Raw genomic sequence first — 13,336 nt, 5'->3', positions numbered from 1 at the left:
GATTTTCTCAACAGATTATCCTTTCATCCGGAAGAATGGTCTCTCCATCCCAAAGTGTTTACGGAGATCTGCAACAGATGGGGGATGCTGGAGATAGAACTCATGGCGTCCAGACTCAACTCCAAGCTACCCAGATACATGTCGCAGTCCAGAGATCCCCAGGCGGAGCTGATAGATGCCTTGGCGGTCCCTTGGGAGTTCATCCTAATTTACATATTTCCCCTGTTACCACTTCTTCCTCGAGTGGTGGCCCGCATCTATCAGGAGCGGACTTCAACTATTCTGATTGCTCCGTGGTGGCCACGGAAGACGTGGTTTGCGGATCTGGTGGGGATGTCATCATCTCCTCCATGGAGGTTACCCTGTCGCAGTGATCTGCTGGTGCAGGGTCCTTTTCTCCACCAAAATCTCAATTCTCTTAGTCTGACTGCATGGAGAGATTGTTCTCGGAGAGAGTGATTGATACTGTCATTCAGGCCAGGAAACCGGTCACTCGTCGCATCTATCATAAGGTGTGGAGGAACTATCTATCCTGGTGTGAGGAACATGGATATCCCTGGCATAAGATTAGGGTATCCAGGATTCTGGCTTTTCTTCAAGATGGTCTGGATAAGGGTCTTGCTGCTAGTTCCGTAAAGAGACAGATTTCGGCCTTATCGGTTCTGTTACACAAGAAGGTTCTGTCGAGAATCAGACCTGTTTTTAGACCTTTGGCTCCCTCTTGGAGCTTGAACTTGGTTTGAGCCTATGCATGCTCTTGATATTAAGATTCTTTCCTGGAAGGTTCTATTTCTTCTGGCTATTGCTTCGGCTCACAGAGACTCTGAGTTAGCGGCCTTGCAATCTGAGCCACCTTACCTGGCTTTTCACGCTGATAAGGCTGTGCTTTGCACTGGATTTCTTCCCAAGGTGGTGTCAGATTGTAACATCAATCAGGAGATAGTAGTTCCTTCCCTGTGTCCTAACCCTTCTTCGTCTAAGGAAAGGTTACTGCATTGCTTGGATGTGGTTCAAGCCCTGAAGGTTATCTTCAGGCCACGATAGATTTCAGACAGACTTCGTCCTTATTTGTGGTGTATTCGGAGTAAGATTAGGATTACATGGAGTAAGATTAGGATTCCCAGGATATTGTCTTTCCTCCAAGAAGGATTGGAGAAAGGATTGTCAGCTAGTTCCTTAAAGGGACAGATATCTGCTCTGTCCTTTTACACAAGCGTCTGGCAGAGGTACCAGACGTTCAAGCGTTTGCTCAGGCTTTAGTCAGAATCAAGCCTGTCTATAAACCTGTGGCTCCGCCATGGAGTCTAAATCTAGTTCTTTTAGTTCTTCAAGGAGTTCGGTTTGAACCTTTACATTCCATAGACATTAAGTTGTTATCTTGGAAAGTTTTGTTTTTGGTAGCTATCTCTTCTGCTCGAAGAGTTTCAGAATTATCTGCCTTACAGTGTGATTCACCTTATCGGGTGTTCCACGCAGATAAGGTAGTTTTGCGTACCAAGCCTGGTTTTCTTCCTAAAGTTGTTTCTAACAAGAATATTAACCAGGAAATAGTTGTTCCTTCTCTGTGTCCTAATCCTTCAAAGAAGGAACGTCGGTTACACAATCTTGATGTAGTTGTGCTTTAAAGTTCTATTTACAAGCAACTAAGGATTTCAGACAAACATCCTCCTTGTTTATCTATTCTGGTAAGAGGAGAGGTCAGAAAGCGACTGCTACCTCTCTTTACTTTTGGCTGAAAAGCATCATCCGTTTGGCCTATGAGACTGCTGGCCAGCAGCCTCCTGAAACAATTACTGCTCATTCTACGAGAGCAGTGGCTTCCACATGGGCTTTCAAAAATGAGGCTTCTGTTGAACAGATTTGTAAGGCAGCGACTTGGTCTTCACTGCATACTTTTGCCAAATTTTACAAATTCGATACTTTTGCTTCTTCTTCAGAGGCTATTTTTGGGAGACAGGTTTTACAAGCAGTGGTGCCTTCCGTTTAAGGTACCTGTCTTGTTCCCTCCCTTCATCCGTGTCCTAAAGCTTTGGTATTGGTATCCCACAAGTAAAGGATGAATCCGTGGACTGGATACACCTTGCAAGAGAAAACAGAATTTATGCTTACCTGATCAATTACTTTCTCTTGCGGTGTATCCAGTCCACGGCCCGCCCTGGCATTTAAGTCAGGTAAAATTTTTTGTTTAAACTACAGTCACCACTGCACCCTATGGTTTCTCCTTTTTCTTCCTAACCTTTGGTCGAATGACTGGGGGGTGGAGCTAGAAGGGGAGCTATATGGACAGCTCTGCTGTGTGCTCTCTTTGCCACTTCCTGTAGGGAAGGAGAATATCCCACAAGTAAAGGATGAATCCGTGGACTAGATACACCACAAGAGAAAGTAATTTATCAGGTAAGCATAAATTCTGTTTTCTCCTACTGTTCCTTGTTAACTTGACAGAATGACTGGGGGATGAGGGGAGTGGGGAAGGTATTTAAGCCTTTGGCTGGGGTGTCTTTGCCTCCTCCTGGTGGCCAGGTTCTTAATTCCCAGAGGTAATGAATGAAGCAGTGGACTCTCCTCCCACAGATGGAAATTAAATTATCAGGTAAGCATAATTTTTTTTTTTTTTAAATGGTTATATGTGAAAAATTATACTTTACCCTATCTTTTTTTTTTTTCCAATTGTTAAAAGGTGTTTTTCAAACAGTCCTAGTATGTTACTATGAAAACTACAGTTAACATAGTTCCATAGATTTGCTTGTCAATTTGAGAATAAATAAAGTCATACATTTACATTTAAACACTTTTCTCCTTTGATAATAGAACATTTTTGGTTATAATGTTCCTTTAACATTTAATAGCCTTTATCAAAACTCATGCTGAATTACTCTAAACTTACAAATTATTTTTTACGGATCTGGCGGCTGGTTTATCTATCCTCTGTAGAGAAGATTGTTTAAATACCCTTGATTTATGACTAATTTATTGCATAGCATATTTATGTATGTACTTTATTTTAAATTATATAGATTATATAAAAATATTTTTAATCATGGCAGGAATTTTTCACTGTTATATGGAATATGCTCGACTAAAGGGGGAATCCGGATCAGATGTGACCCTTAAAGATATCGGAATCCAGACAGACTTCCGTGTATATTTACACTTACGACAGACCTGGCTGGCATTCAGTAAGTATTATACGTACCCAGATCATAGCCTTATACAAAATTGGTAACTTAGCCTTAGGCATGTCTGCTTGCACTACACCTATGTTTGTCTTTGCACAGTGTAAAACTGTTGATGTTAGGAAAACTTAAACTACCTGTTCAACATCACTCTTTCTTTACTAAGATATGGAGAGTCCACAACGTCATTCCAATTACTAGTGGGGATATCACTCCTGGTCAGCAGGAGGAGGCAAAGAGCACCACAGCAAAGCTGTTAAGTCTCACTCCCCGACCTATTATCCCCAGTCATTCTCTTTGATTTTGTCAATGGAGGAGTTGAAGTTCGGTGTCTGAAGATTTGAATTCCTTTTCCTTCTTAATATAGGGAGAGTCCACAGCTGCATTCATTACTTGTGGGCAATACTGAACCTGGCCACCAGGAGGAGGCAAAGACACCCCAGCAAAAGGCTTAAATACCTCCCTCACTTCTCTCATCCCCCAGTCATTATTTGCCTTTCGTCACAGGAAGTTGGCAGTGAAGTGTCAGAAGCTTTTTCAGAGTAGTTCCTTAGGAAGGGTATCTGCCCTTCAATGTGGGACTGGAGTTCTAAGTACAGAAAGGATTAATTGAACTGCTTCAACTCTATACCAGATTATAGCCTCCCTTACTAATAAAGTCTCTCACAAATGACTCCACATATAAATCATACAGATAAAAATAGGGGCTATGTAGGGGGCACCTCAGGCAATCTGGTTTTTGTGTAGGGGGCACCTCAGGCAATCTGGGTTTTGTGTAGGGGGTGCCACAGGCAAACCAGATTGCCTGTGGCGCCCCCTACATAACCCCTATTTTTATCTGGAGTTTTAAGTAGTCTTGTCAGCCTCTCAGTGAGAGCATTGATGAAAGTTAGTCTGGAGATGCAAGGAGAGTATTTCTGCAAATCCATCCAGACTCATGTTAACGGCTCCTTAAGCAATCAGCGTTGACGAGTTTCGCTGCCTGCTTTTCATCACTCAAGTTTATGTCAGATGTGATGCTACAATCTGTCACACTTGAAGGACCGTGTTTCTGTTCCACGGCATAGATTCCAGTAAGATCGTTTAATTTTTTTACACATATGTTAACGATAGAAGACAGGGTCTCAGTGGGACTCCTTTTATCTTTATGGAATCAAGGGTTAATATCTCCTGAGGGGGTTTGTTGAACAGTGGGGTTTAATCATATTTGTTATGTGATTTCTGCTGCTTTACATGTGTGAGATTTTTTGGGTTCATAGGCTAATACGGAACATACAGGTTACTTGGAAGCTGCGCAGTTTAATTAGGCTTGGCGCACTTTTCCTTTAGCAGGGGCGATCCTGCATGGTGCACCGTTTGACTGGGAGTGGTCACATTTTTCCATTTCCTATTCCTTAATGAGTGACTACGGAGAGGAAAAAACTTTCTCTATACTGTCTGGGTCATAGGAGGTGGTGAGTGCCCCAGCCATTGAAGGTATAGGTGCCAGATCCTTGATCAGCTTATATAAGATACCTAGTTATGGAGGATTCTGACTTTTTAGAGGATGACTCCTTTACGGCATAATTCGATACCTGTGTATATTGTGAGGAGGCCCGAGTAGTCCAGCCCTCTCAGTTATGTTCCGTATGCCGCAATAGGGTGTTTTCATCAACCAATGTTGAGATGTTAGATACCACTGAGCCTTCTGTCACTGCTTCCCGTGCGGTGTGTCCCCTAGAATAATCTGATCCTACACATGCAGCTTCCCCTTACATCGCTAATCCTCCACCGGGGGGGGCTTTTTCCACCAGACATTACTCTGCAGTTCCGTATGGCCATGTCTGCGGCCTTTGCGGTTTTGCCTCGTACGGCTACACGCAAACGAAGGGTTAATCCATGCACTCCCGCCCAGGGAGCATCATGTAAGTTGTCGGTTGTATCCGATCTGTCATCTGGAGATGCGGTTCTCTCTGAGGCTTCAGAGTATGGAGGCTTCAGAGCCTGCTGCTTCTATTCCTCTGGCAGAGGAGGATTTCGCCTTTAGAGTAGCACGCCTGCGCTTGCTTCTAAGAGAAGTTTTTGCGATTTTAGAGATTCCTAGATCTGAGTGCCTGTCAAATATCAGAACTCTGATAGCGAAATTGATTAGGACGAGTGGGGAAGGATGGAGAACCTATTCCTTTTCGTCCATTTAATTTTATTTTTTTCACGCAAAATCATAGTTCCGGGCTCTCTTGGGACTTGTCATTGCACTTTCCTACTTGGCTTTTTTTGTGCGCTTGCCTTTTATAGTTAGAGCTTCTGGTTATGTGGTAACTCTTTTTCAGAAGCCGTTTCATCAAAGGGGATCTGATGACTTAGGTTGTCACATTTCTGGAGACTTCCGGTTGTGAAATCTCTGTCTAGCTTCGAGGTGAGGCTCCCTCGATATTGTCGGAATAGAATAAGCCATTCTAGCTTATAGTTCCTTATCTGCAACCTTTCCAGGCTTCTAAATAAAGTTCTGAATCAAGGATATGTCTGTGTCCTCTGGATGAGTTTTTCAGCTTGTTAGCATTCCTCAGTGAGATCCCATAAAAAAGGAAACAGAAAATTGCAACATAGTGTGAATCTGTAATGGCACTTTGAGGAAGTAGTTGTTTTGTAACAAATGACTACTCACATTTGTTGGAGCTTTCGACTAAGCTCAAGGATATGCGCACTCCCACTTTATACTGATGGGAAAACAGTACACTAGGCAAAACTTGGATACAAATTTATTTTAAAATATATAAAATTCTGTAAAAAATGTTTTTCTGGAGATAACAAAAGGGAGTACAGTATAGATCAATTTATTACTTGCAATAGCAAAAACGTAATTTACATGTTACGATGCTCATGCAATTTAATCTATATAGGGCGTACCTCTAGACTTCTAAAAATTAGGATGAATGAGCATATTTACAATATTGAAAAGGGTTATGCTAATCATACAGTATCGTCTCACTTTGATAAAAAGCACAATAGAAATGTAAAGGATTTGGAATTTCTGGGCATTAGGAAATTAGAACAGAATTGGAAGGGAGGAGACACACAGAATAGATTGGGACAATTGGAAATGAAGTGGATCCATATTATGGATAGCTTCATACCCAATGGTCTTAATAAAGATTTTGAAATCCATCACTTTTTGTGAAAGTTATTTATAAGTACAGCTACGAAGGCTATAAAATCTATATATGTCTTTTTTCATTTTTTTTTTCATTTTTTTTTAATTGTAATAATTTTTTTTATTTTTTTATTAATTTTTAATTTTTTTTACTTTTTTTTTTTTTTTTTTTTTTTTTTTTTTTTTTTACTTTGTCCACACTTATATTATCAGTGCTAGGTAGTTTTAGAATGTTTCACGAACTTATTTTCAATATATGGAACCTCAAATGTAAAATTAAACACATAGTTAGAAACAGTAACCTCAACATCCTATCATAACTTTTCAGCGCAAACACACATAAGTACAATATATGTTTTTAAACATGTTACATGCTAACAAATAAAATCTATTTTTGAAAACATTGCGACACAACTAGGTTTATGATAAGGCTAGTAGTTTAATTATGGTCCATAGGACATATAGTCAGTAACATCACTTAAACTAAAAAAGATATAACTAATACCTTCACATTAAGGGGTTTAAAAGAAAGAAAAAAAACAGGAAAAAAAACAAAAAAAACAAATACCTACATATATCATCAGTATAGACACTAATTTCAGGCACAATGTGATTGTTTTTTGAAGTTTTGCATATATGTATAATGCTATAACATTATAATGCATAATTTCCCAATTCTGGTTATCCATCTTAACATCTATGCCAATATCAACAAAATGTTTAAAACTGAAAGAAGTTGAAAAACATACTAGTTGTTTAATGACAAATTACCTAAATGCCAACTTCCAAAATGGAGGATGTAACCACAAACCTGGCAGAAACTCATCAATGGATTGTTTAAAAGGACACTTGGACATGCGCACTAACATTCCTTGACAAAGCATACCAGCGAAACGTACGTCGGAACTGAACTGTTCTATATTGAGTTTTATTGCGTCTCTACACTAGCCAGGACACCTGGGGGCTTAGCGCTATTGTCTTGCTACTAAAAAGGTTTTGGTTTCGGCGGTCACACTCCTGCTGATGCATTTACCTCTTTGCAAGTTTGGCGATTTGAAGCATTTGTTACAGCATATCTGCTTTTGTACCCTTACATTGTGGTGTTATCAAGGCTTATGTGACGCTTTTATATATTTTAAAATAAATTTGTATCCAAGTTTTGCCTAGTGTACTGTTTTCCCATCAGTATAAAGTGGGAGTGCGCATATCCTTGAGCTTAGTCGAAAGCTCCAACAAATGTGAGTAGTCATTTGTTACAAAACAACTACTTCCTCAAAGTGCCGTTACAGATTCACACTATGTTGCAATTTTCTGTTTCCTTTTTTATGGGATCTCACTGAGGAATGCTAACAAGCTGAAAAACTCATCCAGAGGACACAGACATATCCTTGATTCAGAACTTTATTTGGTTTTCCTTTTATGATTTTTGTTATCACATTTATTTCACATTTTTTTCTTTGTGATATTCGGTATATTTATTGTAATTTCCAGGCTTCTAGCCCGAAACTATGGCTTCAGAACTTGAGTCGCTCTGAACGATATGACTTCTAAGTCTCCTCTTTCCTACTGTTTAGGAGAAAGAGTTAATGGTTCCGCTATGCTGCGGGCTTTAACGTCCTCAATGAGTGAGCAAATCTGAGAGACAAATTCTTTTTCTCTGGTTCTTTTAGTGAGGTCATGACCATGTGTCAGGACCTCCGCTTAGCCTGATCTGTTCAGGTGGCTCTGAGTGTCACCTTCCTTTTGTTACAGAGGCTAACTTCAGGACCGTATAGGATCCATGGGTCCTAGGGTCACAGCTAGGCTTAATATTAAGCCTACCAGAGTGCATAGGTGGCGTAGTGGTTAACTCTATCACTCCAGAAGTAGTGGGTTGCGGGTTTGAACCCAGGCAAGGCTCATGCTTCTGATCTGCCGTGTGCTTCTGGTATCAGCTAGCCTTCCATAGCGGAAGGTTTAAGGTAGTTCTTCTTTTGATCCTGTCTTTCCGACAGTAAGAGAGAAACCTTTCAGGTGGTTGCGGATTTTTGTTCTTCATTTGGAGTCCTTGTTCCGGTTCCTATCGCAGTCTGAGGTTTGAGATACTTTTCAGACCCCTGTTGTTTTCCTTGTTCCGTAGAGAGACTATCAATTGGTACAGGAGGAGCAGTACTAGATCTCTGTGGAGGAATCATATCATTCCTTTTTCAATCCTCCATCTGGGAACCTTCCAGTTCTTTTGGACCGGCACTTCCAATACTTGGCCTTTTATTGGGTTTTTGTTTAGTCTCATTACTGATTTTAGAATTTTGGCAGTGACCAGAATCTAGATCTATCGGTAGTTTCCCTTGTTTTGACGAGTCTGGTTTAATCTCCACTGTTTCATCTGATAGAAGACTCTTATGGACTTCTGTCTTTCGCAATCCTCAGAGATGGATCTAGACTAGTGTGTTCCGGTTTAGGCACCAGGGTGGATTCCTGATGCTAATTTGGACTTCTTAAACAGGTGGGTGTTGTGAAGTTATGAGTTAGCTTCATCAGGTAGTGCCCTTCAGGCCATCGCTGGCACTGTTTTGGGCGTGGGTAATGTTTTTTTTGTTTTTTTTTCTTCAATAATTTTTATTGAGGGTTAAAGCTGTACATACATATGGGTACATTGACTCAATATAAGGAAATAATAGAGAATAAAAAGAGAAAAACAAAGAAAAAGAGCAGCAAACAAACATTACTCACCATGACAGTTAAGTTACATATAATCTAGTAATTACTGCCAATACATGGAAACATTGTAACACAATAGTAAAGGTAGCTGCCTAAAATGTACCTTTAATATTCATCATAAAATATCGGATTTCAACCCTCATTTTCTATCCTCAGTACAAATGATGCCACTTTTGGACCTCCAACTCAACTAACATGGTGTATAGGAAGACGATTATATTTATAAAAGGCCACTTTTGGACCTTAGGAGGAAAATATCAACTGTAAATATAACATTTATAGATAACTTATAAAGGCTAGAAAGCCCTAAGGCTACAACTCTGTCAAAGTGCAGTCTGACAAAAACGCTGTTTAATAGCTATCTAAGAGCCCGGTGGCCATTTCAGCTGGTAGGCAAATTTCTGCTGAATTTACATGTTAGGGTATCCTGCTTATTCTCTAAGGTGTTGACAAAGGGTCTGGTATAGATAGACAAACATTAGGAGTAGTGTACAGCAAATGACCAACAGGACGCCTCAGACGACCATGGTGCAACATTATCTTGTGAGTCTGTAGTCTGTTAAAAGCAGATATGGGCACTTAATACAACTAGGGTTGGGACTCCAATGGTGCATTATTATGAACAAAATATGAGGGTTAACCTTACTATTATTGGGGGATCATAGTCTCAGGCAGCTAATGTCTAAAAGTATTCAGGCATATATAAAATAGCAGTTATAGAAGGGAGACTAGGTATACTCTATAGGTCCACCATAACTCCCCCAGTAGAGGGTAAATAGCTATATGCTAGGATAAGAACTGTTCCAGAGTACCAATCCTCAATTTTCCACCTTCAAGGCATAAGTGAGATCACTTTGGACCACCTAAAACATGACTATAGCATACCCTTCTAGTAGATAAAGATTATCCAGCTATCAAAGATTGGGGAAGGGGTACTGACTTTTTGGGAGTAGAACACACAATTTTTTTTTTTTTTTTTTTTTTTTTTAGAACACACAATTTTTAAAAGTATAGAAAAAAAAAATATCTATGGAATCTGTGTTCTGCTGTTTATTAGATAGACAGAGATTTAGGGGAGGTGGAGCCAAATTTAGAGGAGCCACAGATACAGAAGGGGAAAGCTAATGCATTGAAATAAGGGTCAATAAACTAGAGTTTTCTCCAATCACTAGACACATAGGAACAATATAACTAAATGTAACATATAAACAGAAATATTCCATCCACATATATGGAATAGCTAACAAATCTAGGGGAGAATTGATGTCTTAATATGTAGCTCATTAACATATATAACTAAATTACGTCTGCTGTAGAGAACTGACTTGAACTAATCCTTGCCTCCCCTCTAGTGGTGAAAGTGAGAATCTACAGTTTTGTCACCCAGTAAAATATTTTATAAACCCCGTATTGTGTCTTAAGAAAATTAAGAAAGATATCTTAGATATCCTTAGAGAAAACTCTTATTACCAACTATCTAGCATAAAATAAAATATACAACCCTGTCCTACGTATCACAGCTACATTCTAGTGGAGAGAAGCATCCCAATTGCACAGTACCGGACATCTATAGGTCTTATTTACACATGATGGATAGGCAGCATATTACACATTTTAGCAACCACAACCTGCAGATAATCAAAACTTTGACCTGTTTATAGAAAAACTAGCAGTTCTATTATAAACCCCTTGTGAGTAGCATAACACAATCAACTTATTCAGCAAACCTTAAAAGAGAAACACCAAGCAACTAGCACAAAATTAGAACCAAACTATGTCTCACGCTATGTTCATTGAAAATGTAAGCCATTTGTGTTAAATAGTGAGATCAAGCCCTATTATGGGAATTTGGGGGCAGTTAGTATCAACAGTCTGCTAGTGTAATAAACTTTAAAACAGAAACAAACGGCATCCCGTATAATAATAAATCTTGGCTATGTCCCAAACCATGTTCAACATGTATGGAGACTAAATGCTCTGGATAGTTTATCCGATTCCCACTTTAAGCAATTGGGGACAGTACATACCCCCCTCTCTGATAGCCAACACTACATGAGACTTGGGAAAAAAACGACATCCCTAGCTGAGATCTCATGTCATTGAATATGTAACTGCCATAGCTGATAATCGACTTTGCACTGCATCTTCGTGATTCATTAGTTCCAAAGACCGCAACTGGAGCAGTTGTTAGAGTGCCAAATTTGGTATGTTCAAAATTTGACGAGCCAAAATCTTTATCCACCATGAGGAGTTTGGGGACATTATGGCACTCTTTAGCCTCTTGATAAAAACGGAACCGGCATTAGAGTTGATGCTGACTCTGGCACTGTATCAAACCAGCGTGTAGATATCACCTCAGTGACACTCTTCCATGCAGATTGGTGACGCTCCAAGATCGAGTCGCTAAGCTCCGATACTCTTGGTCTCCATCTTAATGGCATGTGCGGTGGGAGAGTCTGCATACTGATATTTGAGTCCGCTGATGTAACTCTGCTACGCACTAGAACTGTAGTGTCTTGTTCCCCAGGGTCAGCCGCATTACACGGGGTTAGGTCAGTATAGGTGAACTCAGTGCTGTCCTGTTTCTGTACCTCCACAAGTACCTGGTCATCTGGGGGAAATATCACGGGCTCCGGATATTGCGCCATCTCTTGACATGTAGGCCAAAGCATACAGTCCAATGCCCGGATAAAGGAGATTTCAAACTCTGTGAAAATGAGCCGCAGTGTCTGCGAGAGATCCTCCATAGCGAAAGCCATAGAAAATATTGTAGAGTATCCCCACTTTTGTAGCTGGGTTAAACAAAATGTTCTTACTTCAGCACAACTGGCTGGGTAAACTGATCATTCAGATTAATGGGGGGTAGAGATAAGTATAGCCGCTCTCAGACCTCTGCTGCGTACTTTCTCGATTCCGGGCTGCTTGTTCTTAGAGATGTACAAATGTCATATGTATCTGTTCCAGTAATAATGCTTGTCACAATTCTCATAGAAAAAATAAAATTTGAAAGCTTTTGGGTAGACAAACAGCAGTTTTGTCAGCTCCCACAGACAGAAAAAGTTTAACAAGCAGCCATTTTGGTCGGTGGTTAGACATGCCCCCCGGGGGTAATGGTTTTTGTCGGGGGGTCCATATGGACTTCTTTCCTTTGCCGGGTCTTGTCCCAAGAGGCTTGGTGTATGCTAGCAGTGGAGGGGGCGCTGTTTTCAAAATCTGTAGTAACAGATTTTCCTAGTTTACAGGTTGAGAGATTACTCTTCAACGACCTTGTCAGCTCTCCCTATCCTGTGGGACACCTTTCCTATCTTCCGGGCGGTCCTGACTTCGGTCGCAAGTCCGTCAGGTTGGTGAGGGTGTGCCTATGGGGTCCAGGGATCTCAGGAGCTTTCCCTCCTGATAATTTTTTGGATCTCCGAGCAATCTTTTATGCTCGGAGGGTTTAGCTTTGCTGGTTCGCCCCAATATATGGATCTAGTCGGTCTTACTTTTGGTGGCCGAGCTCTCCTCTGAGATGTGAGACTTCCTAGCGTTGAGGGTAGTTGTCAGCGTTTCTCTCTCTGGAGGTTGGTCATCCGGGACGGATGTTTTCTACTGGAATCCCTTTTTCCGAAAGGAACGCCGATTTGAGAATCTCAGGACGTCCCATTTCCTATTCCTGGTTACCTATTAATGGGTGGTGGTTCAGGGACCCTTAGGTGGAGCTCATGGATCTTTGGTAAGGGTCTTGAGCTTCTTTTCTATTTTTCCTCTTCTACCATATCACTCTTTCTGAGTGGTGTTTCGACTCATACAGGGGCAGACGTCGGTGTCTCAGATTGCTCCATGAGGGTTCTCTTACCTCAGGAATCTGCTGGACCTAAGCCTCTTTCTTCCTCGAATTGTTTCCACTGAGGTGAATTGAGAGAACGTTTATTCTTATCCGTAGAGAAGGGTTCTCTTGAGGGTTATGGTCATCTCCTTCAAGCAAGGCGGGTCCCTCGTCATCTATCATAGGGTGGAGGACCCATTCTGCTGGGAAGAGCGTGGTTCATCCTAGAACTCTATTTAGGCCTGCAAGGATCCTTCCTTTCCTCCAAAATAATCTGGAGACTGACCTTTTAAGTAGTTCCTTCTGGGGACACTTTTCTCCTGTCTGTTTTCTACTCAAGAGGCTAGCTGAGCTTCTGGTAGTACAGTTTTTTGTTAAGGTCCCTGACGGCGATCAGTCCAGGGGGTCGAGTTCCTTCTTGGAGTTTTAGACCTTAGTCTTAAGTTTTTTGCATCGGATTCCCTTGGTCCTATGCATGAACTGGTCTTTAAGTCTTCTCTTAAGACCTTTTTCTATCTGGACATT

The 13,336-nt window shown here is 40.8% G+C and overlaps 1 protein-coding gene across 1 annotated transcript in view; it reads left to right on the top strand.

Moving 5' to 3' along the window:
* Nucleotides 1–13,336, top strand: part of SLC44A2 (solute carrier family 44 member 2) — a gene marked incomplete in the record, with an annotated part of 587,432 nt that overhangs the window by 326,395 nt on the left and 247,701 nt on the right. Inside the window, 1 exon segment of the mRNA XM_053717929.1 lies at nucleotides 3,045–3,176. Coding sequence (XP_053573904.1) covers nucleotides 3,045–3,176 — 132 coding nt within the window.

This window comes from Bombina bombina, chromosome 6 (genome assembly GCF_027579735.1).
Source record: "Bombina bombina isolate aBomBom1 chromosome 6, aBomBom1.pri, whole genome shotgun sequence".
Lineage (NCBI taxonomy): Eukaryota > Metazoa > Chordata > Amphibia > Anura > Bombinatoridae > Bombina > Bombina bombina.
The sequence above is the reverse complement of the archived record's forward strand: the minus strand, read 5'-3'. Positions and strand labels throughout refer to the sequence as shown.